The following is a 26,295-nucleotide window of genomic DNA, read 5'->3' on the forward strand; positions in this document are numbered from 1 at the left end:
CTCCCGGCAAACCCTTTTTTAGACAGTTTGGTTTACTTGATACATCCAGTAGGAATGTAACCCCATGTGTGGCCTTTGTCACGCCCCTTTAATAATAACTACATTTACAAACGTTTGCATTAATGCTTTTACTTTATTTTAATATGGAAAAATCAATTAAAGCTTTTGTTATCAGGGGCTCTTTGAGCAAAGACAGAATAATGACAATGAACAACAATATTACAGCTGGAATCATTCCTTTTGAGCACAGTGTGTGAGTATGAGTTTGTTGGTCTGTTCGCACCTGTTGTGTTACCTTGCGTTTGTGGTGCGTGGTGGAGATGTCCATCTCCTCCTCCACCATGTTGTCGATGTTGGTGTTGGGGCTGCACTGGATCCTTTCCTCCTCTTGTCTCTGCAGCTTGTCGGCCACCATCTGGATGGCCTCTGTCCACTCATCTCTGCATTTCACAACACACAACAAGATAATGTTTAGATAAGAGACAACATCTAATGTAGCCGATCTGCTACGTCTGAACCATGATATTGTTTAAGTGGATGAGAATGACTAAGACGTGATCCTTTATATTTGTATTTCATGAAACCCAGTAATCTTCCATGCAACAATACATCAAGCAGATGTAAACTATAATATTGCTCGTAGATTCTTTAATATGGATAGTCACTTAAATAACCGTTTTTAAAGGCGCTAAGGAGTTTTCAATTAACATTTAACACCTATTTGTTCAACAGAGAGGAAACATGGTCAACTAGAGAATCAACCAGCTGAGCAATGATCACAGAGCAGAACTAATGCCTACCAGTCTGTGCGTGTGTGTGTATTTAAGTGTGTGTGTGTGTGTGTGTGTATGTATGTGTGTGTGTGTGTGTGTGTGTGTGTGTGTGTGTGTGTGTGTGTGTGTGTGTGTGTGTGTGTGTGTGTGTGTGTGTGTGTGTGTGTATGCAAATGCACACCCATGCATTAGAGAGAACAATGCATTATTGTTTGCTAACATTGTTCCTCCCCATTGACTCTCCATTAGCACTGCTGTTCAACATCTGTTGAGAGAAAGTGTGTGTGTGTGTGTGTGTGTGTGTGTGTGTGTGTGTGTGTGTGTGTGTGTGTGTGTGTGTGTGTCTGTGTGTGTGTGTGTGTGTGTGACCATCATCTGTAGCAGAAGGCTAGCCATGCATCAGGTTATGTAGACACGTTAACTGCATTTAACGATGATGAATATAATGGTTTATAGGAACAGGGCCAAACTTCTGATCGAGAAGGGAAGAGAAGGACCAGGGGAAATGATAGCACAACATTAAGTTATTTTTTGCAATCATATGCGTCTCCAAAATGTGGTGAATTGCATGAAAGCAGATCATGTTGTCTAGCGTAAATATTTAAGTTTTTAAAGATAACGTGGTGAAAATGCAGGTTCGACGACACTAAACTGGTTTCAGAAAGAATTCTCTTTTCATTTTTGCCCCCACTGATCTTGACTCAAACAGTGTAAATCCTGTGCTGCTGTACATGCAAGGGTTACATGTTAGCATAAAACACCAAGAGCACGAACTGAGGTGAACTTAAGATGATATTCAAATACTGAGAAATCCTCAGCACTACGGAGCAGCGAGCTGGGAGTTACGAGTGTGTACTTTCAAACAAACTTACCCAGAGTGAGAAGATCATAATAATGAAACCTGCTTGACTCCCAAATCATCACCCCTGTGTCTTTTGTTTTGTTTTGAGTTAGATGCCCATATGTTTCCTTGAGGGATCTGGAAGAACATCCTAAACACAACAGTGTGTGTGTTCGAGATTTGAATCCCTTTCTACTGCAGAGACTTCAGAGCGTACCCTACACACTCCAAAACAAGGGCAAACTCAAGTTACACTCCATCTACAACAATGGAGCACTCAGTTTGTGGCACCCACAATGTGTGTGTGTGTGTGTGTGTGTGTGTGTGTGTGTGTGTGTGTGTGTGTGTGTGTGTGTGTGTGTGTGTGTGTGTGTGTGTGTGTGTGTGTGTGTGTGTGTGTGTGTGTGTGTGTGTGTGTGTTTAGCTACATGAAAAGCAATGGGAACTCTCTCAAGGTCAGGCAGCAGATAAATGCTCTCTCTTGGTTAGAGTGTTTTTTGTATAATGAGTTTTTTTTTTTGCTAATGAGAGATAATGGGCCTGCCTACAGTTGGGCGCCGTGCCAACACGTGCCACCCTCTCTGCGCACGGCTGGGGCTGCGGTAGTTGGAGTCCTGCCAGCGCTGGTACAGTACAACAAATACTGTAACACACACACATACACACACACAGATACCCAGTTGTGGCACACACAGTTCTTTCCCATCCACTTAAACTTCAATGATGCACACTTCTTGTGCACACACACATCTGGAGCTCGCAGTCGTCCCTCTTGCATATTGTGTACACAAATAAAAGATATAAGCTTTGTTTTAACTCTGAAATATTGATTGGATTATTTATAGGCAAAACTACTATAAAGCAAAATATAACAAAGACAAAGTTGGACAGACAGTTCCAACACACACACACACACACACACACACACACACACACACACACTCAAAGGATGCACGGAAGCATCTGTGGTCTTCTGGGCAAAGCTGTTCATTTTCTGGAGATAAACACCTCAGCTCCTCAGAAAGGAACTGAGCAGCTGGAGAATTTATGCCAACGCTACTTGAAAGGTCTCCCTTCCACTCTGCCTCTCTCACCCTCTCTCTTTCCACACACACACACACACACACACACACACACACACACACACACACACACACACACACACACACACACACACACACACACACACACACACACACACACACACACACACACACACACACACACACACACACACACACACACACACACACACACACACACACACACACACACAACTCTCTAAAGTGCAAACCTCCTCACACGTACATTTGCCCTTGATAATACTTTTACCCACATCATATTTGTCTCATTTAAATCCATATTTGATTTTAAAGTTGGGCGTGGATGTTTATTTGTATTTATTTAGCTTGCATTCATTTTACAATATTTTTCTTGTATAAAATGTTCAAGCTGAGTTCAAGCTTAACTAAGTTTGACGAACCAAAGTGTGATATAAAAAATACTTTCTTAAATATCTTGACTTTTTGATACAAACAGCTGCTTTTAGATTAATGTCATGTGGTCTAAAGACAGTATATATTCAAAAACCTATTCATCCAAAAACATCTTATCTTTAACCCCGAACATATAAAAAGAGTATTTTTCACGTCAGGCTTTAAAGAGATCTCGAGCTAAATATCCTCCTCTAATGCCCTCTCTGTTTATTGACCAACAACGACTAGAGGATGGTTTAAGAGTCTTTGGGGAACCGACCTCTCATCAGGCAAGTCCACGTGGAAGGTCCTCTCGATGACGGTGGTCCACTGGAGGCAGCGAATGATGAAGGTGTTCGGCTTCGGCCTCTCTGTCTTCATCAGCTGACATTCTGAAACAGGCAGCCACAGAAACAATGTTTGAATAAAAATACAACGGTGCTAGGATCTTCTGACTGTATCTACAAATGTTGATATCTGGTGAGGGAGCTTTAAGTTGTTTGATAAGCTAACATCAGTGTGACTGGTCCCAATGGTTTAACTTAACATTTCTGCTTTATCAGACTTACAGTATGAGGAGATATAATGTATGTGTGTGAATGGAGTTCATTAATGTCTTTTTTGTTTGTTTATGGTTTGTTTTTTCAAATTTTTATAAGTTATTGTTGCAATTTGCAAGGCTTATTGGATGTGATTTATTTTCTTGCCTTGAGCAAACATTTTATTTTGGCTTTAAAAAGAAGTACTGTATTGATCATCCAATTAAGAGTTTTGAGTTTTTTTTTAAGATATATGATTCCACCTTCCTAAACGTAAATATTTTCTTGTTTCTTAACTCCATTGAACTAATTATCTCTGAGTTGTGGTCAAAACAGGACTGTTTAAGGGATAAAAACAAGAAAATAATCAAGATAGCATTCATGTTGCTGTTGACTAAACAATGCAGCTTGGATTGAAATTGTTAGTTTAAAAAAGGCACTAAGTTCAGCCTCCTATGATTCAAATAAAAGTGTTTTTCTGTGCCAAGGGATATTATGTGTTCCAGCACATACGCATCTGGCGAATATCCGAAGAGACACATTTCTGAGAAAATGGGCAATACAGTAGGCCATTATTACACAAATGCATAATACAGTACACAAACGCAGAAACGTACGCACACAGAGCCAGATGGGGCTGTGAGCTCGCTGTGAGCTCGCTGTGGGAAGGAACGCATCTTCATTGTCCCTCAGCAGTCTCTCTGGTTATTGGGGACAAGAGCTGAAGAGCAAACTGATCCATCTTCGGTCCTCTCATCTCCCTCACTTCTCCTTTGATGTACAGACATCACCCTGCATGTCCCTCAGCTCTCTGTTCTCTCCTTCCTTCCTTTCCTCTCCTCTTTTCTCCTGCTCTGTCTTTGGCTATCCCCTCTCCCAATTACTTCTGTTTAAGTGTGGCACAGCACAGCATGTCATGTTTCAGCCTAAATATAGACAGGAAGGTTAATGACAACCGTATTCAGGTAGTACCAAGGCCGAGTTTCAATCTAAGCACACACACACATTGACACACACACAAAGAAGGTACTACCTGATTGTGAACATGGCCTGCTGTGCTGCCAGAAAACAAGGTCATGCTATGGTTGATGCCAAAAAACACTCACACACACACACACACACACACACACACACACACACACACACACACACACACACACACACACACACACACACACACACACACACACACACACACACACACACACACACACACACACACACACACACACACACACACACACACACACACACACACACACACACACACACACACACACACACACACACACACACACACACACACTCAAATGTAATATTGAAGTTTGGATGTTAGCTGAAATTGGGTTGTTTGCCACAGCCGGCAATTGTGAAATGTGTGTAGCAGTATAGTGGGTGGATGTGAGTACACGCATCATTGTGTGTGTGTGTGTGTGTGTGTGTGTGTGTGTGTGTGTGTGTGTGTGTGTGTGTGTGTGTGTGAGCGACAGGCTTGTATGTATGAGTCCCTCTGCAGGGAACAGGCCTGTACCATCTCTGTTCCATCTGACCACTTCTGTTGTTCACACACATAAACACACATACACGCCCATACACACACACACACACACACACACACACAAAAACAACACACACATGTACACACACACACGCCACCTGGCCTCCCAGCTTTGGGCAACAGATGTGGCAGAGGCAGCGCTGTGCCAAGCAGCCGGGGCCGGATGTATGGCCTGGCTTGTCCTCCTATCAAACTATTTTCCTCTCCTCCTTTTTCCTCGTTCTCCAATCCTGTCTTGGTCTCCTCCTCCCTGTCTGTTCAGTGCTGATGATCCTCCTCTCCTCCCTCGTCCTCCCTTTCCTCTCCCCCTCATTTCCTCCACAAAACCCTCTCTTTCCAATCCCTCCATCTCCCATCCGTTGCTCTCCACCCTCCTCATCCTTCTATCTCCGTCCTCTCTCTTCTTCTTTTCTCCTCCGCACGTTTCCAGTTCCCTTTGACCCCTCAGATCCACCCTAATCGCTCACTCCCCATACTTGTCCTCCTCTGTTCTTTGATGTACCATTTGTTATCATTCTCTGGGGGTATCAGTTTGTGATCTGTCATTCGTCATCTTTTTCTTTTTAGTTTTTGCTTTTAACTCTCACCTATTTCTGCTATCGTCCCCTCACAAATCCAACTGCACTGTTGCTTGGATATTGTCACATAGGAAAGCCATTCAACCAAACTACCTGACAAGATTTGATAGACTAAACCAATCCAGTTGTATTTTTCATTGTTAATATATATTTTTTTTATTGCTGAGTATGTCCAAATGTAATCTCATTTGCAGTATTAGAACAATACCTTTGAATATATGCCTCAGGTGAAACACTAACTTGGCCTGTATCAGATTATGTTCATGTATATGTTTGAAAGTTAACTACACATATGCTGTATCATATACTGTATGTTTAATCTGTATTATCCGGATAAATAGAGGATGCCGATCTGCTGTTTACTTTTCTAAATGTAAGTCAAAAAAGATGATCCATGTGTTAAGCCTAATTTCAACGTGATTATAGTAATTCCTCTGGTCTAACCTCAAAAATAGTGTTCTGCCTGCAGCTTAATGCAGCTGTTAGGCTTTTAACTATTATAAAGCTTAGTCAAAATATCACATTATACCTAGCCTTTTATTAAAACGGTTTAACAGGTATCTTGTTTTTGCTATTCTTTTCTTACCCGGAATTGCTCGATTATTCTATCGACATTAAAGTACAAAACTGATATTCTTCAAACATAAAAACATAGATTTAGGAATCAGATTGATAATTGATAATAGCAAGGCCTAACCACTTGCTTTCTTACCTTGAAAGTAAAAATGATATCAGCCTAAAGGTCAAAAAGATCTGGTGAGTAGTATAAGTTAGCAGAAAGACAGTCTTTATAGTCAGACAATGCAACCCAGCTGTTGAGAACAACTGTCGTTTTCATTCCAGAGCTGAACGGCTGTAAAGCTGACACAAAGTTTTACAGCCAATCTGCATTAATTGTATGAACAATGAGAGTTGATGGTGGTGGTAATGACACATTAAAAGTAATCTTGTTAAATCATTAGCTGGTTAATTACACATGTCAAAGACGCTGTGGCGCTTGTTAACCAGGTGCAGACAGATAACGTACTGATAAATTGTTAATTAGAGCCCTTCTGTAAACACTGTAGAGACTGATGAGTGGCAAGATGTTTTTGTCCATGAGTGATACTGATGCAATAACTGTTGTGCAGTTTCAGCTCTCATGACTGATATGAGTTGCATTAGCCTTTAAGAAATATTAAAAATATATGGATGGATATATGCTTTAACATATCTGCATCTGTAGAACATCGGTGCATTACATTACATTACATTACATTACATGTCACTTGTTAGACGCTCTTATCCAAAGAGACTTACATACTCAATACTGTGGGCAATCCCCACAGGAGCAATTTGGGGTGAAGTGTCTTGCCCACAGACACAATGACATGCTAACTGCAGTGGGGTTTGAACCTGTGACCCCCTGAGATGAACACCAACGCACTACCCACTGCACCACACGCCCCCCGTACCTACACTACTACTGAAACCTCCTAGATTAAGACACTGATTTCCTGAGAGTAAACACCTTTAAAGGGTTAAGTAAGCATACTTTTTTTTACTCGCTATGCCACTTTAGCTGTAACTCTGTAAATGTCCGTGCTGCAGGACTAATAAAGGAATTCTGATTCTGATAAGTCTGTTCTTGAATTCTATCTTAAGTAAGGTCATAAGAAAAGGTCCCATAACTAAACGTTGTTCTCTCACTGTATATATTTTTGTAGAATTTCACATCAAAGGCAGTCAGATGCGAGTTAGAAAATAGAAATCTGAAAGCCACGACAAAAGAGTATGGAGCAAAGTGCAGAGAGTGTGGCACAGGAGGAGGTAACATACTTGCAACAGAGAAGTTATTTAGAGGGTAGGGCAGGTCTGCATCCTGAGGTTTCTCTTTGTAGCCGATGAAGGAGCCGTCTGTCTTCAGAAGGAAGTAACGCGGCCGCCAGTTCTTTATGTATTCACCTGAAGAAAGAAGGATGGATACAAAGACAAGGTGGAAAGGGTAAGTAAAACATGTTTAGTCAAGCACAATGGTGATGAAGTGATGATGATGATGATGATGGCAATAGAGCCATCATGGTTATGAAGATCAAGATCATATATTGGAAGTAGTAATAGCAATAATGATGATGACTTTAAATACAGATTTGATTCCCTTGACGGATGAGAGGCTGTCCGCTGAACTCTCATCTGTCCAAAGGATATCTCACACACACACACACACACACACACACACACACACACACACACACACACACACACACACACACACACACACACACACACACACACACACACACACACACACACACACACACACACACACACACACACACACACACACACACACACACACACACACACACACACACACACACACACACACACACACACACACACACACACACACACACACACACACACACACACACACAGTAGCGTAGTAGCCTGCCAGATTCAGATGGGATTATCATGTAAAAAATGACAAAAACATGTTTACCAGCACAACAAGCAAACTATCCATGCCAGAAACATCATCTGGCTGATACATGGGCAGGTGTTGAGGTGCTGACCCCCTCTACCAAACACACCCACACACACACATACAGAAAAACGCATATATACAGAAATGTATGAAGCCACGATGTCAACGCTCTCACAAACACACACTACCTGTCACCAGCAAAGGGAGACACGACGGATGAGATAACTTGACATGTGATCAGATAAGATTACACATTGAGAATGACCGTTCTTAGACGGCGGCAACAAATAACAACATCTGCTGAGCAGCTGGTGTCAGAGAATTACCCAACTGGCTGGCACAGACTGGCACTAAGGTGGCACCACAGCTTTATCAGATGAGCCGCTGCAGGATTACATGAGTGTCAAACATTTCCACACCACAGAGGATAACACTCCCTGGAAGCAGCATGGATACACACATGGATTAAAGTACACACGTGTGCTGATTCACACATGGTTGGTTAGGAGTACGACGAGTACATACGCAGGGATGAAACTGCGCGCACACGTGGAGAGTACGAGGCAGCAGTAATGCCGAGACACTCTGATGAAAGAAACTGACAATCTCAACACTTTGCGAAGCCGGGAGCTGTGTAAACATTTCACTTTCTCATTTCAAACAACAGAAATAAACACCACAGAAGGACGCAAATGCTCCCTACCTCGCAACCCCTTTTAATTAACCAGCCAGCCGTTCCATTGACATGCACACACATTGAACACACCTTGTGAGGACATGCTAATAGACAAAGATGTTCATGAACGCATACTCACACACAACAGCTCTGATCACCTTTTTTTAAAGACTAATTCGCTGGGAGAGCAGCGTAAGCCGTGTGTGTGTGTATGCGTGTGTGTGTTCTATTTGTGACATCCATTTAAAGCGGAAATGACAGCAGGCCGTGCTCGTTAACACGTCGCAGAAAAACACCTGCTCCGTCAAAGGGACCATGCGACTGCAGGGCCTGTTGGTACCTCTGGGTGCTGGTAGTGGTGGAGGTGTGTGTGTGTGTGTGTGTGTGTGTGTGTGTGTGTGTGTGTGTGTGTGTGTGTGTGTGTGTGTGTGTGTGTGTGTGTGTGTGTGTGTGTGTGTGTGTGTGTGTGTGTGTGTGTGTGTGTGTGTGTGTGTGTGTGTGTGTGTGTGTGTGTGTGTGTGTGTGTGTGTGTGTGTGTGTGTGTGTGTGTGTGTGTGTGTGTGTGTGTGTGTGTGTGTGTGTGTGTGTGTGTGTGTGTGTGTGTGTGTGTGTGTGGTTGGGGGTATTTGAACCACCACAGAGGGACAGAAAGAGACACATAGACAGATAAGAAACTGCTGTTGGGTGCCAATGCATCACCAGGATTAGCAATCACACCTCTCCCTCTCTTCTGCTCTCTCAGTGTCTTATTTCTCTTTCTCACAAATCCCCCCCACTCTCCTCTCCTCTCCTCTCCTCTCCCACTGCCTTATCCTATTCTCTGAGAAACAAAGCATCTTCTTTGGATCACTACTGCTGATAAACAGTGCTGTGAGAGGGGCTGGTGGGAAAAGGGATGGAGGGAAAGCCAGCAAAGGGAAATGAATTGAAAGGAAAGTAGGTTGTAATTGAGCGGAAATAAAACAGCTTATCAATTCTGACAAAACCAATACTGTACGTAAAGCTCAGGGTGGCATGTAATCTATTCAGGATTCTAGTGTGTGTTGTGGTTAATGCTTCCTTGTAGAACAAATGGAAGCCTAATGAGCTTAAAATCAACCATAGAAAATATTCCATGTATTATAAACGCCATTTGACAATGTAATCCAAAAAATACATAGGATTATAATGTGAAGGTTTTGTAGAGGCTGAGTCAGAAAGGTCCTGATTCGACTTTGTGGAACTATTCAAGGGGATTGTTTGTGGTGTCGGCGAAACTGATTTTTATTATGTACAGGTGTTTCCGTTATTGTGTTCACTACTCAAAAACAATGATGGGAAAAACGGATCAACGGGTAAAGACAAAACTTTGGTTGACCTCAAGGTGGATGAAGGAGAAAGAGATGTATCGACTGACAAAGTGGATGAGGATAAAGTTAAACTAATACAACTATTATGAACTGGCAGTGAAGACTGTCCTGATGGTCCAAGTCCAGTCATTTCTCTGAGTCAGTTTCCTGATGAAGTGTCCAACCAATGGAAGCCTGTGGCTGGCCACTTCATCGCTCAGCTGTCCAGTACAACTGAAAAAATGTAAGCAATCCTTCTGGCCGGGCTTGGACAGCGTGTGTGTGTGTGTGTGTGTGTGTGTGTGTGTGTGTGTGTGTGTGTGTGTGTGTGTGTGTGTGTGTGTGTGTGTGTGTGTGTGTGTGTGTGTGTGTGAGAGAGTGTGTACACGTCCACTGGGGTGCGGGGGAGGGGGCAGCCAGGGGTGGCACAGACGGAGAGAGGAGATGGACAGTTGTCCATACATGGCGTTCCAAACAAACACAGGCACGCACATGCACACACGAACACATTCAACACAATTCTGTTTTTTGCCCGTTCCAATCCTCCGAATGATCCAATGGTGTTCTGTCAAGCTATCCCGTCTTGGCCCTGCCTGTAATGAGTCCAGCGAGCTCTCCCACTCTGGACAGCTTGTCTGGGGAGCCACATGTCTCTAGTTTGGACTGCTGGAGAAAACAGAACAGCCGGTCTCCTTCCCACACCATCTCTCTCGGACTCCTCACTTCAGTTTCATTTAGTTTTTCTGCACAACTTTACTTTTCCCTTAAGGCCAATTAGTAGATACAACACTATACAGTGCTTAAGACAACAGGACTCTTTTGTTTCTTGTTAGAACGTCGGGATATCAGTAATACGGGACGACGTGGGTGATCTGATAGATCTGAGGAACAGAGGATATTTAGGCAGACAAGATAAACCATTTTGAAGTTTATTTAAAATCTGGGCTAGATTTGTTCAAAACACATATTGTCTGCTGCAGCTTTAAAGAGCTGTCTTCTGTCTTAATTGGAGGTACAGTATATTAAAACTTTTCTAAACTGCTGTTCCTTTCTCTTTCAATGTCAGGAAAGTATTAAATATCGTGAGCATTAGAAATAGTACTTTAAGATTTAAAAATAAGTTTCAGACAACCACAGTACTTTGGCTCGGTTAAGTGTTTGACTAAAGAAGGGATTGTTGAAAACAGAAACAGAAGTAGAGGTGGTAAACTTTCCCTCTACACTTCAAGACATGTTGTCGCTTCCTGTGGTACCGACTACAAACTAAGGATTAAAAACTAAAGTAGTAAAAAGTAATTTTGGAAATTCAGGGAGAAATAAATCTTGTTGGCACATCCTCCATTTGCAGCTTGTGGATTTAGCAGTACGAGACAGAGATGAATCAGCTGTGAATGTGCCCGTTCCAAGCTTTCTGATTGGACAATTACCACAACGCACTGACTAACTGTCACTCAATTAGCGGACTGATTAACCATTCATTTCAGGACAGAGCGGGAAAGGGGAGAGAATGAGAGATGGAAATGCAGAGAGGGGAAAAGTAGACAGGTACAAATGGTAAGGCTGAACTTCAGCCAGCAAAAAAGAAATGAGACGCACAAACTTTCCCGCCTCTCCGTCTCACACTCAGGCCTTCAGGACCCCGGCACACCTCTGCTCTGCCGGATGCTTGCAGAACGAGACGAGCCGGAAAAACCTTGATAGCAATTAAATAAATAACTCCATAACTATGTGAGCTCACCAGCCATTTGTTAATCAACCCAAACAGGGATTTAATTTAATGCTTTGGCCGAGGCTGGAGCTGATATGCAGATGGCGCAGAGACGGGGCTGTGTGACTGGCGCTCTGGGAGCTGGAGTGGTGGTGTATGGAGGTAGGGGGGGGGCGGATGGAGGGGGGGGCGGATGGAGGGGAGGTAGGGGGAGGCGGATGGAGGGGAGGTTCTGCCACGTTCCAGCACATACACAGCAGCTCACCAGCAGGGAGAGGAATGTGTCGTCTGGCCACATAACAGCACACACACACACACACACACACACACACACACACACACACACACACTCTCTCTCTCTCTCTCTCTCTCACACACACACACACACACTTTCTCTCACACACACATTGAGTGCTCAGAGAAGTAACACAGAGCTGTATAAGGACAGAATAAATAACAAGTTTACTAACCAAGTGACTGAGTAGCTGGCTGGTTGATCGCCAAAACTGATAAACTGACTGACCAAATAAAAAAGATATAAGACAATATAGCTCACCTAATAGTTTAATTTTGAACCTGACGGCAGATTGTTTTGGACAGGAACAAATACATCACGCTTCAGAGACAAAAAAAATCAACTAACTGAAGAGTCGTTTGAACGATATTAAATATAAATACGTTTTGATGATGCCTGATTTAGAAAGCAAAAGTTTCAAAAATTCTCAGATTTGTTTTTTTCTCTTTTTTATATTCTTGTGTATACAATATATTGTATATTTTGCGATTTTTAAATATCGATATATTTTGCGATTTTTAAATATCGATCAGACAAAACAATTATGGAGAAGTCATCTTGAGCTCGGGGAGTTAAAACAGAAATGTTTAACTCTTCTCTGACTCTGACATTGTATAAATAAGACAATTGACAATAAACGTTTGTAGTGCCAGGCCACTCATGTTTCAACATCCTTTAAGTGCAAAAGTATCTCAGCTTTGTCATATGCTCTTTACAAACATATTGAAATAAGAGTAATCTTTAAAGAAAAGCTAAATCACTGTAATGCAGTTTAGCAGTATGGAGGTTAGGCCATGATCCTACAACAGCAGTATGAAGGTCAAACTGTTGGGTCAGATCTGAAATGACCGATCTCCTTATAGACAAAGGCCAAAACACTTCCAGACACAACAATGTGAGGAGGGGGTTCATGTGTTTGTTTGTGTGTGTGAGCATTAGCTGCTGATACTTGAGTAAAGCAGTAATACACAGAGAAGAAAGAGGAGGAAGAGGGATTAGCTAAACATCAGGCACGTTACTAATGGGTAAAGGAGATGAGGGAAAGGAGGCCACTTTGTGGAGCAGAGAGGACTCTGGGGGTTATGAAAGTGGGGAACTGACATCTGTCTGAGGCTCTGTCCATTAGCTCCGGAAGCAAGAAAGAATTCATGTTGCAGATCTGCACACCTGCATTATTCTGAAAACAGTTGTGCAAAATAAATAATAACGACTAATGTAAAATACCTTTTAGATCATCTGTAATGTTAATTCTATGTGCATGTGTGCATCTACAGGAACACGGCTGTGTGCGTGACCTCAACCCCAGCAGTTCTAACTCCAGTCTGCTCAGACATCTTAAGGTGAATCCAGGCTCTTTAAAGCCAATCCACTTATCATGCATTAGTCTCATTGCCACATCGGGACAGGACAGCTGTTACTGTGTTGGAGTTTGTGCTTTAAATACAGCCACCACCAGCGCTGATGACATACAGTATGCTACCTGTAAAAAGCCACTTCTGTAAAGATCAATCCAACACTAGAATAAGCGGGGGAAATATTTGGAGGAAATAAAATAATCAAATGTAGTTTGAAGCTGTGGATGGGTTCAAAGGTTTAGTGCTAGAGTATACTGTGCTTAAGTACAATTGTGAGGGACTTGCAATTACATGTATTTAGTTCCTTTAGATAAATAATTAGCAGTTCAATAAGACTTATACTTATAATAACTTATAATCAAAACATATTTGTATATTTTGATGGTAATACTGTTCTACTTTTACTCAAGTACAAGATCGTAGTACTTCTTCCGCCTCTGCTTGAGTAATTGTACATGCCCCTGGCCAGTTTAAGGAACGAGACTCCATGGAGGCAACAGCAGCAAAGAGATGTAAAAGATGCTTGAGTGAAAGATGAGGGAAAAGAGAGCTGAGAACGGTCTGAAGGTCTGAACTAGAGAGAGAAGGGAATCAGTGTATGCGGTTAAAGCCATGGCAGTGACAGAGTGCCGGGACAGGGCAGGGCAGCCACAGGGCGGCCAGATTGAGTGGAGACCCATGGGAGTGTTGCCATCCCTTGGGGGCCACTAGGAGATTTCACACAGCCAGCTGCACACAGCCAGCGCCTCCTGCTAGGCCGTGCTGGATGCACGAACACAGACACCAATGCAGGCTGCCCTGGTGCCCCTCTGCTCCCCCAGCTGGTACAGAAATAGGCCCACGCACATACAAACACTGCAGGATCACTGCGCTGCAGATACATAATGCTGCGTGTCAGGAAAAATGACTTAACTATAAAATTACTACAAAATGTTCCCTTTTCATCTGTATATCCCTATTCTCTCTTTTTCCCTGCTCTCCTCTTCTGCAGTACCACTACAGTCCAGTAGATGGTGGTGGCTCCCTGGAGCATGGTGGCCACCGCTGTGATGCTGACAGGCTGGAGAGTGACTGACAGACACACCACAGCCAGGAGCCTCACATCCTAACCCCCCTCAGCACTTCTGTGTGTGTGTATACAGTATATTTATATAGGTAAGATAGGCGTACGTGTGTGTCAGTTGGTGTAAGCACGTGTGTTTCTGCATAGCTTACATTTGTACATGTATGTCTATAGGCCTACATTGTTTGTTCATGTGACGGTTGAGACGGGGTGGGGGGAAACAGAGGCTGTTGCTTCCTAAAGCACTATAGGATTAGTGCAGTGTTAGCATATTAGCATCTTAGCTAGAAGGCTGCTGCTCAACACCACCTGTCCCAGACAGGAGGCTGTGGCTACCCAGCTACCATCCCCACCATTCTCTACCCCCCCCCCCCCCCCACACACATATGTAGAAACACACAGTGGGTTTGTGAAGGTCACTAAGCTACAGCAACTCCAAGCTTACCGTCTTAATCACTTACTGTAACTACTCTATCTGTTGCTTTACAAGCTGTGTATTGCTGCAACAACAATAATTGTTTTGTCTTTATTTTTCGTTTTGAGTCACAAAAATATAATTATCCTCAGCATATTTTCAAATTATAAAAGTCCAGCAGGTTTTGCAGTTTCAGTAACATTACTTACTGAAAGAGAACACAGCTATTTCTTATAATAAAAACACAAGGTAGTACTAAAGCTAGGCATAACATACAGAATCATACATACTTATATATAACACAGGACCAATCTTGGATCAGCTGGTAGCTCCCCCTAACCACTTTAACTATTATGCCTATTACTATTATTATTATTATTATAACTATTATGGGATGCAGTTGCTCTTTCCCTGCAAAATATAGAATTATACTACTTTTGAATATCTTAAGATATTGTACTGTTAACATCCTGGAAGTCAGGTCAGCCTGCCCCAACCAACAATGTAATTCTTTTTTACAGCGATACAGAATTAGATGGCTACTGATACACTTAAGGTTTGATTTACATTCTTGAGTCATTTAGAGCAACTATTTGCTAAAACCCTCTTTAAAGCGATTAATATCATGCAGATCGAGTTCTTGTTTAAACACCAAATCTATTTTCTTGTGTTCCAAAAAAGAAAGAAAAACCCCAAAGAGACTGTCGACATTTAGAAAGAAAAGTCCTTAATGTTGTAATTCAAAGGGGTTCTTAATGATAGCCCCTCTGCCCTGCTCTGTGCTCTTCTGTTTGCGGCGGTCTGTCCTGTGAAGCAGGATCATTAGTGACAGGAGACACACCTGGGCACAGTATGACTTCCTGTACTGTAGGTCGTCATTCATACTTAGTTTGTTACAGTCTAAGAGCAGAGCTGGGATCGCTTTAACCACAAGAATATAAAGTTAAAAAGGAATGTAACAAACGGGGAAGTCCTTTGTGCTAAGGAAGTGATGGTACAGTTAAAGTCATGGCACACTGTAGCCATACAGTAGGAAGCATTTATATAACGCTAATATTACCATTAAATAAACAGGACAAACTCAGGTCTATGTCTAGATCATAATGTGTCTTATGAAAAATATGAAACACAGCTCAGTTAGATGGTCTATTCCACACACATTCCCCCTCCCACATACACACACATGAAAAGACACAAACTAAAGCGTAACATGCCATTTAAAAACACAAAGACGGATCTGTTTGGATGTGTTCTAGTATGTTCTAGTAAGAAGGTAAAAAGTACAACCCAAGCTAAGCATTACAAAAAGCCTTTGCATTCAACACCCAATGACATTAGGAATGCCATGCTGCTTGTGTTCTGAATGCAGTGGATCCAATGTGATTAGGAAAGGCACACACAGCCAATGAGCGGGCTAATCAAATTGTACTGATTGCTGGTATATTGCCTCGCTCTGTTCTCTCTTTGGATTGTATTGTGTCTCTGTACCATTGATTATGGTATGGACATTAGAAGTTTATTTACAAAATTGTGTCTGTATTGAAATATACGATATCCTTGTCTGTTAATACTATCACATGACTACCATGATATTGATGCTACAAATAACCTGACTAAGGCTGCAACTAACAGTTATTTCTATTATCAATTAGTCAGTCAATTAGTTTAGCATAAGCATTTGATCAGAAATTGGGGGAAATGTCAATTCCAGCCTCAAAAAGCCCATGGTGTCTTCAAATGTCGAGCATAATCAGTTTAAAACGCTTTGAAACAGAGAAAAACGGGAATACTCAAAGTTTGAGAGGCTAAAAACAACATTGTGTGTGTGTTTTGCATGAAAGATTTTTTATTATTAACTAATTATAAAAATAGTTAGCAAATTATGTTTCTGTCAATGGACTAATTGATAAGTCGGCTTGACCAGTCATTAACCTAATTTTTTCATTCAGTAATCCTTATTCATAATTGTGCACTTATAATCACACAGAGGGGTGCGCTTCTTTGAGGTTCCCATTTAGATGTGACATTCATATTCAAATTCTTATTCTGTGCTATTGTGTCATTGGAGGTAAAACCATCCAATCACAGGAGTAGAGACAGGCAGCTGGACCAATCAGTCAATGAACTGCCTATCAGAACAAGGAAGGGAGGGTCAGCAGACAGACACAGCTGTCTAACTGTTGCCTACAACAGGCAGTGTGTGTGTGTGTGTGTGTGTGTGTGTGTGTGTGTGTGTGTGTGTGTGTGTGTGTGTGTGTGTGTGTGTGTGTGTGTGTGTGTGTGTGTGTGTGTGTGTGTGTGTGTGTGTGTACACAAGGGACCTTAACCAGCCCTACCCTGACCAGTTGAGCAGTGGTGAACAGGTGCAAAGCTTTTTGTGCATGTGTGTGTGTGTGTGTGTGTGTGTGTGTGTGTGTGTGTGTGTGTGTGTGTGTGTGTGTGTGTGTGTGTGTGTGTGTGTGTGTGTGTGTGTGTGTGTGTGTGTGTGTGTGTGTGTGTGTGTGTGTGTGTGACTATTATTCCAGAGTGGTTGGCTCTGTATTATTAATTCAGAAATGCTGGGCTGGGGCTGTGGGCAGCAGCTGGCGTTACGTCTGCATGTGTGTGTGCGTGTGCGTGTGTGTGTGTGTGTGTACCACATAAGACCCCACTGGTCTTTTGTAAAGCCCCCTCCTCCTTTCCAAGAGCAGCAGAGAGCATTGTGGTGAACGTCTCCCTGTCTGCCTGTAAACTTATACACACACACACACAGCACAATAGCCCAGCCCAGCAGGCATGAGTAAACAATCGAGTACTATACCCACGCCCCCCCCCCCCCCAACTACTGTTGAGTGTACCCCCCTGCCCCAAATACCATACACACACACACACACACACACACACCAGCCCAGCCCTGCCTCATTCTAAAGGTTTCATTCATGTGTTTCACTGAAGGGCCGACAGTAAGTGCTCTCCACCTCAGTAACTGCTGCTCTCTGCACTACCCTCTGTCGTGCCAGCCTACCTGTCTGTCTGTCTTTTTGTCTGTCTGTCTTTCCATCAGGGTCCAATCACTTTCAATCAATCAATTTTAGTTTTTTTGGACTTGGCTTGCTGGGTATGTGTCACCTGATTGTATTACATTCCGCTCCAATGTAAATAGAAAAAGATATGGAAATAAAACCAATTTAGTTCATATTTGCCTACTCTTATAAAAAAAAAACCTGTTTAGGATCAACGTAACATCAACAAATATTTGTTCTAGTAAAATATCTGGTGTAATCGGTTGTTGTTGCAAGTTTATTACCTTGTTTACTCACCATGGCATCCCCAGTGGTGAGCCATGCCAATAAGTAACCACAGTTTCAGACCTCTGTTCTCGATGTCAGGTGATTCAAAGCATAAGGTTTGTTAGGGGGCAAACTGGTAAAAACCATGGTTATATCTGGATGAATAACCATCAATGAATATGAAGACATGTGATAAGCTGCAGTTAATCATGTTTGTAAAGAACAACATTACAAAGTAAAGCAGGGGCAAAACACAGCCTCATCCGACTCCCTCACAATCAGTCATGCTCCATCGTGCGTAACTGAAATGCCTGAGTTACAGATTTGTTTTGGCTCATCTGCTGCTAAAAGTCCGTGATGGCTCATGAAGACAGTTTACCAAAAACGCTGTCCAATAAAACACCTACCTGTAAACCCATGTGACTTTTGTTAAAAATATGCTGTTTTCTTGTTATAAACAGCTTAACTTCATGAACTATTATAGAGTTTGGACTTACAAAATCACTGTTTGATTTCAATTAGTGAGTGGCTTGCCTGTCTGTCACACTCTGAGCTGTCAGTCCATCCTAAACACTCCTCTGTTCCTCCCTGAGGGCTGGTGTTTGTCATGTTGTAACGTCTGTTAGTCTAAGAGGCTGTTTTTGACAACGTGTCCACCTCAGCTGGCCGGCATCAGGCCCTCAAAGCTCTCAGACAATTCAAAACAGACAAAGATGACAACATGTGTAAGGACACACTTGCATACAAATTCAAATGTGTTGTTAAAATACTATATTTATATTGAACTGTATTCTTTTTATTAAGTATTATTATTTAATTCTGCTTGAATATTTTGTTAAATTTAAACAAAACAACATATCAAATTGTTCATCTTATTACATTTCTTATTCTCCATTGAGAGTTGTATAACTTTCAATATTCCATCCAATCCATTATGATGTTAAGCACTAATGAGAGGGAAATGAATGGACCACTGTTCATATAGGAGGTAAGCTTCTGTAAAGACGACTATAATTGTTATGGACTCTAATCAAGGACACTGAGATGCTTATAACTATTAACCGTTAAAGTGCAGCAGTCAGCAACGACATCCTCCTTTGAAATATGTTGATTCCAAATCTGCTTAACAACAAAGTAAAATCTTTATTTTCACTCAAACATTCTCAGTAATGATTTTTCTGAATACTTTTTGTTGGGTATTTTCCAACACATTTTACAAAATTGGCCCTGCACCAATAACAAACAGTTACACATGGTACCTCCTTAGGACCCAAAAGACCCTCAGCCTCAGCATCATTGGTAAGAAAGATATATGTGAAACCCTAAATGAGTTTGGGCTTTTCTAAACCTTCCTGCTCAGCCCTGCAGGATAATTAATGAGCAGGACGGTTCCCAGGTCTATTGAAACTCCAGATATTGTTTAGAAACACTCAAACCACGGAGCAATATCTGAATATGGCAGATGTTCATCATCTTTTCTTCTGTGTTCGTCTCCCCCTCCAGCTCCTCTCATACAGCCGTCTGGCATCGAACCTCATGTTCCAGCCGCTATGCTGCGAGACATCTGCACCTTTCTGACCGTTTCTTTCTCTCCTTTCCGTCTCATCTTTCCTCTGTATGCACACACACCAAGACAAAGATAGAACTCTTTTCTTGATGACAGATGGCAAGTCAACAATTGAACAGCACCAGTCTCTCAAAACACAGACACACACACAAAATGTACACACCCAGGAACAAACACCACCTCCTTGTCGTCCCTTTGTCCCTTTGTGCCCAGTCCCTTGTCAGATGTCTTGATTTGGTTCTTACAGCTGAGCGTATGTATTAGTGTGTGTGTGTGTGTGTGTGTGTGTGTGTGTGTGTGTGTGTGTGTGTGTGTGTGTGTGTGTGTGTGTGTGTGTGTGTGTGTGTGTGTGTGTGTGTGTGTGTGTGTGTGTGTGTGTGTGTGTGTGTGTGTGTGTCTGTGTGTGTGTGTGTGTGTGTGTGTGCACCTCCTTCCTTGGTATATTAAGCACTAGTTTAATGAGAGTTTGGTGAGGTGCGGGCCCCAGCCAGTTGACCATATGGGGGAGATTTAGCCCCCTCAGAACATTGAGCCAAGCCTCGCTGACATGATTACCACTGCCGTCCGCTGCTCTACACTAGTGTCACATTGGGAACTGGGAATCTTGTCATGGACAGCTAATTAATGACTGGGGATTGGCAACCAGAGACGGAGTATGCTGAGGGAAGATGAAAAAATTCTGTCAGTGTTTGGTCTCTTCTTCCTCTCTATTTTTAATCAGGCTAACTCACTGAGACTCTGTGAACGATGCTTTCAACACAAGTGAGGTGCATTCAAGCACTTGTGTTCACATATTGTAAAAGAAGCATGGTTACATCGTGTCACATTTTCCGGTTGGGTAAAAACACATGTTTATCCTTTAAGTATCTTGTTGTAATTTTAAAAACACACTTTTAATGCATATCTTGAATGTGCTGTACATCTTTGTGAGAGCGTGTATGTATTCATGACTCTCATTTACAGTGTGTGTTTGAGGCGCAGCAGGATGAAGCTAGTGCCTTAGTTAATCCTGTCAGTGACAGATTACAGGTGGGAAGATATAAATAGACTGACGGTCCCTTTATCCTGGCCACTGTGACATCAGCATGCAGCTCAACTGTAAGTCAGCCATAACGGGAGCACACTCAAACTGAACCCTCAGAGGTGTCCCTGTTGTACTGTATATATGTATCAACAGAATCCAAATGAAAAGAGGTGTCAAGAGGTTGTCACAGAATAAAAATGTCACTGTGCCTTAGTCACATCTGTAATGAGCCATCAGGATAACAGACAATGTTTGGTTTTTTTAACCGTGCAAACAGGTTTTAAAGTCACATGCAATGAAGTTCGGAGATCTGGTGAACTGTACTGCGTTAAAAAAAGAACATACTTGAATAATATATAAATGCAAACACATGTTATTGGACAGAGGGGCTTATACTTTAAAATACATCTTTTTAATTTTGCATATGTGTGCAACTACTCGCAACATTTATTCAACATTAAGGCATGTTTAAAAAGCCTTCATATTTCACTTTGTCTGGATCTGATGTACATAAATGATCCATGAAATTAAATATGTTTCTCTATAGAAATTAAGCAATCAAAGTAGTGTTGGTATGTGTTGTTTCATACACACAAAGAGACTAACAGTGCGAGGACGGGGCTTACTGGAAACTTGAGTAAGTGCTTCTCCTTTACATAAGTGATCACTGTCTTATCGAACAGCAATCAGACTGGGTCATCAATTCAGAAACACTAAGTTAAATCCCAGCTGCCTGCAGTATCCTCACACAGCTGCTGCCTTCATGGTCTCCCCTTAAGCTTCTGTACCAAAGCTCTCTGGAACAGATGCTCTGTTTTACAAATAAAGAATCGCAGAGCTTTGTGCCACAGAAGTACACTGAAGAGGAGGAAACACATCAAGGATGTAACTGATGTTTCAGAGCAACAATGGGTGTCCAGTTTCCCTTGGCAACCAGATGTAGACCACTGTCCACTATAATGGGTAGAGTGATTGCCCCGTTTGAAACCATTTCTTCTGCGCCAAAAAGGACAAGAAACAAACACTTTACCAGACTCAGACAATCGTCTGTTTGGTTAAGGAGTTGAACAGTTAAATTAAGAGTGTAATTAAAACTCACACGAGCAGCATCACAGAAGAACCCACAGAGTAACTCCAGCACAGAAAAACTGCATTATGGGCCAATAAGTTAGAAAACAGAGCTGTTTTTTAGGAACATTTGAATTGTTACACTGACATTAACTTTATTAGGTAAACTGTACAATCAAAGGCAATTTCATGCAAAAGCTCTGCCATAAATGTAACATTAAAGTTAATAATGTACATCTTTCTTTCCTTTGGTCATCCCTATGAGGGGGGCAGAATATTAGAAACACCTCTTAATATAATGCAACACCACGGCTAACTATGACCTCAATACTCACATAAAATTAAATGAACACCTCAGTCAGTGTCCAGACAAACATTATAGACATCATAAAAGCCCTTTCTGGCCCAACAGTTGTAATTAATTCTGCTAGATTATACTGCTGTACCCAATAAAGTAGCCACTTATAATGTCGAGCCCTGCCCTTCATTGGAACATACTCACACGCTTAACACATATTAACTCTATTAACTCGATACCAATTGTTATGATAAATTCAGTGTTTCCCATACTATATAATATAATATAAAAATATATATATTATTATTATTATTATTTTAAAAAATGTTGGTGGTCTAATGGATAGTGAGGTGGGCTGATCGAAAGGTTGCGAGTTCAAATCCTGCCTGGATTTGCCCCCATAAATAGAATCAAATTCTGTGGGAAACACTGAAAGTCTTAAATTAATATAATTTGAAAATGTTGGTAATACATCACCATTCAAACTAAGCTTGTACGTATACATCTTTAACTGTTGCATCACAAACACAGTAGACAATGATTGAATAATAAGGATGTCTACGATTATTGATTCATTTCATTTTGAACACCTGTTGCACATATGTTGTCGCAAATCTTACATATTTTCATTTCCTTTTATGAATATGACATAGTCAGATGTTGTTACAAGGAGGTTGTCTAAGGGCGAAGGAATATCTTTAATTTCCTCACCATCTGGTTTCCATCCATCACTTTTCCATATGCAACCACTAACAGAGATTAGACCAAAGGAGTAGAGTGCAGTCGAACATCTTAAAGGTATTGTGGGCTGGTTAGAGGAGGCTTTGGGCTGATTAGAGCAGGCAGGTTAGGGTGGGTGGGGATTGCTTTAGCTGATCTAGGCCAACAGATTAGTGCCTAGTGGCCAAGAGCTAATTTAAGTGTTAGCTGGCATGAGAAAGACCCCAAAGTGTAACCACTTGGTCTCTTATTGACACTTTTTTCTCTGGCGATTCAAGTCTTTACTGATCCATAACTTGTCCAATAGAGAAGTTATACTTTTATGTTCTAGGAAATGCCATTGAGGACATGAGCTTGTTTCCATACAGTTGTTTATCCAGTATCGGTACAATATATACAAACCTCTGACTTTTATTTATTCTACTATTTCACAATTAGACAGTTTACACATCCAAAGAACAAACAAAAATGAGTAGAAGCGGGAGGGAAGAAAGCATGGCTTATACAGAAGTAGCTCTCCCGTTAGTCATCCTGTTGCAGGATAAAGTCAAAAAAGATAATTCCGTAATGAAATACTAACGCAGATAAACAAAATCTATATATACATACATAAACATATGTACACATATAGCCATTTCCAGTTTTTTTGATTAAATAGTAAAACTGCACACTTATATGTTTTATATTATTTTAGGCTGACAACTGGGCATCAGGTGTCGCTTACCAACGTTGACAGAATGATCGCCATTACAGAATGAATTTCTGATTGAAATGATCAATGCATACACAGTATTTGCTATATACAATTTAATTGTTTCGTTTATTAATGCTACAACATAGCGTTTCGTGAGGCGGTTGTCGTTGTTGGGTGAAAAGCAAACAGCCGTTTGGCGAGACGGACTTTCTCACCACCTAACCACTCGCCAACATGTTTTTAATACCAGCGGTAAGCGGCCAAGTGCCGGGCAAAAAACAATCTTCAAATAAAAGAATGTCACCGGAGGAGTTAAAGGAGAGTGACAGGGAGTATGAGGAGAAGAGGGAGAGAAAGTTTCAGCCAGCTTGATCGATGGAGCTGGCTTCAATATGATGCCAATATAAACAAGGTCTTCTGTCGGCTCAGTACACCAATGCTCACAAGTAAGTGAAGAGTAGAAAATATAAAAGGTATTCGCTATAGGGAAATGTCCCGGCAGTTTAGGATAATGAAGGTTCTAATCTAGGCTATTACATTGCTATTGTTGTGTCTCGTCGAATGTGTTTGTTTTGTTTATGTATTTTGTCCGTCATTTCCCGTTTTATTTTGTATTTACCTCTTGTCTTTCATTTCAGGCCCTGTTTTCTTCCTCCCCCTGTGTGTTTTTCCCGCCATCATCAGTGTCTGCCCCGCCGCTGATTGTTTCCACCTGTTCCCACTCAGCTCATGTTTAAATAGTCCTGTCTCTCCCCTGTCCTGTGTCAGTTCGTCTTGTTTGTTTCCTTGAATGGTCGTGCCAAGCCTCAGCTCAGATAGGATTGCTTTCTCTCTTGTTATGTTTGTTTATTTTGTTAGGCTTAAGTTTTTATTAAGTCCTCTTTTTGTTACGCTAGTTTTTTCCTCCTTGTGAGCGCCTTTTGTTATTTCCACCACCTACTCTGTTAAGAGGGATTACCTGTATAAATAAATATACATTTTTTTATGTTTTAGACTTTTTCTCTGGGTCGTGCATTTGGGTTCATCAGTTTGTGTCGAGGTCCTGACAGCCATTACATGTCTATCTCCTGATAATGACAGGAAGGCAGAAAGCGCATTATACAAATAATAATAATAATAGCAGACATTTTTTAACAATGACCACAATATAATTATTTTAATAAACCAAATATGAACAATTGAGGAAAATGAGGAATAACTTATGATTCAAATGCTGTAGTACAAGTAGTAATGTAGTTTGTGCATAAATTACTATTGCAACAAATGTGTTAATGTCTTCATTATTAGCCGATTTTTTTTGACGAGTGCTCTTGGGCCAGTGGGTACAATGGTGGGGCCAGTGATAACACAATTGTACCCTTAAAGTCTACCCCTGAAGGGTAATATTTGAAATGCTTTGTACACTACAGTGAGGCGATAACAGATTAGATTAAATAATGATAATTTAAAAAGGTGTATAATTGAATATATGTGGATGTCTCCATCCACACTGGGATCAGATGTTTTAGATCAGCACTTAGATGTTCCTGAGCTACAAACAAATCCATTAACCCCCCCCCCCCCCCCCCCCACTCTATCCAACGTTTCCCTCTGCAGTGATCAGCACTCCATTCATTGATCCATTCATTCATTTATCTAAGAAGACTGCCTCCCTCTACATTAGTTCATTCACTCACCCATCCATTAATCCCTCTCTCCGCTGTACAGGATGCTTCCTACTGTATCACTTACCGCTGATCTTATTGACTCCGTTTGCAGAGTCGGACAGCTTCACAATTATTGGTACAGAATTGTATTTTTCTGAACTTATCTGAAAGTTTAAAGCTATAACAATCAACATTAGCAATACAACTGGAAATATTCAAGTTAATGTGGAGTCAAGTTATGCCGACATAGTGAAAGTGCAGTTTGGTGTCAATAATGTACATTTACATCTATTCACACACCTTCTCTGACTGATAAGATGGAGACAGAGGCTGCTCATCGCTGTTCAGTTTGGTACTTAAATGCTTTTATCCTCTATTTTTTATAAATGTTTCCATGGACTGCCCCCCCCCCCCTTAGGGGAATTCATCCACAAAAAACACACTGGACGCTGCACTAGGTCAGAAACCAGAGGAGACTGTGAAGTCCACCGCAGACGGACCACTTTTGGACAAAATGTCCTCTCCATTAAAGGCAGCTCATCGTGGAATAGCCTCCCACTGAGACACGGGATTGTCCCACTCTCAAGTTTTAAAAGGACAACTTAAAGGGGACCTATCATACAAAATGCACCTTTGTACGTCTTTTATACATGAATATGTGTCCCCGGTGTGTCAGGGAACTCACCAAGTGTCAGAAAAAAACAACCCTCTCTATTTTCCGCCGTACCCAAATCTCTAAAAACAGGCTTTAACAGATCTGATACAGATTTGAAAATAGTGTGACATCAGTGACGAGGAGCTCCGCCTATATGGCCAACTCTCCACCAATCAGGGGAATGAGAGGTTGACGTGGCATGGTAACAGCATGCTAACATGACGCTTGTAACTCGGCCCCCTCCTTTGCAGGGGGTCAGCTGCAACGCATGCAAACACAGGGG

General features: G+C 41.6%; 1 protein-coding gene across 8 annotated transcripts in view; it reads right to left on the reverse strand.

Moving 5' to 3' along the window:
* The window catches only part of akt3a (v-akt murine thymoma viral oncogene homolog 3a), a 57,909-nt gene that overhangs the window by 19,404 nt on the left and 12,210 nt on the right, over positions 1-26,295 (reverse strand). For 6 of the 8 annotated variants that reach the window (XM_079686983.1, XM_079686982.1, XM_079686980.1 and 3 more), the window contains 3 exons: positions 7,583-7,708; positions 3,370-3,481; positions 284-440 (listed from right to left, as the gene is read on the reverse strand). In XM_079686983.1, the coding sequence (XP_079543109.1) occupies positions 284-440; positions 3,370-3,481; positions 7,583-7,708 (395 nt within the window). The remainder of the gene's footprint in view (positions 1-283; positions 441-3,369; positions 3,482-7,582; positions 7,709-26,295) is intronic. The other 2 variants (XM_079686984.1, XM_079686986.1) reach the window with 1 other exon arrangement.

Source organism: Notothenia rossii (assembly GCF_949606895.1).
Source record: "Notothenia rossii genome assembly, chromosome: 6".
Lineage (NCBI taxonomy): Eukaryota > Metazoa > Chordata > Actinopteri > Perciformes > Nototheniidae > Notothenia > Notothenia rossii.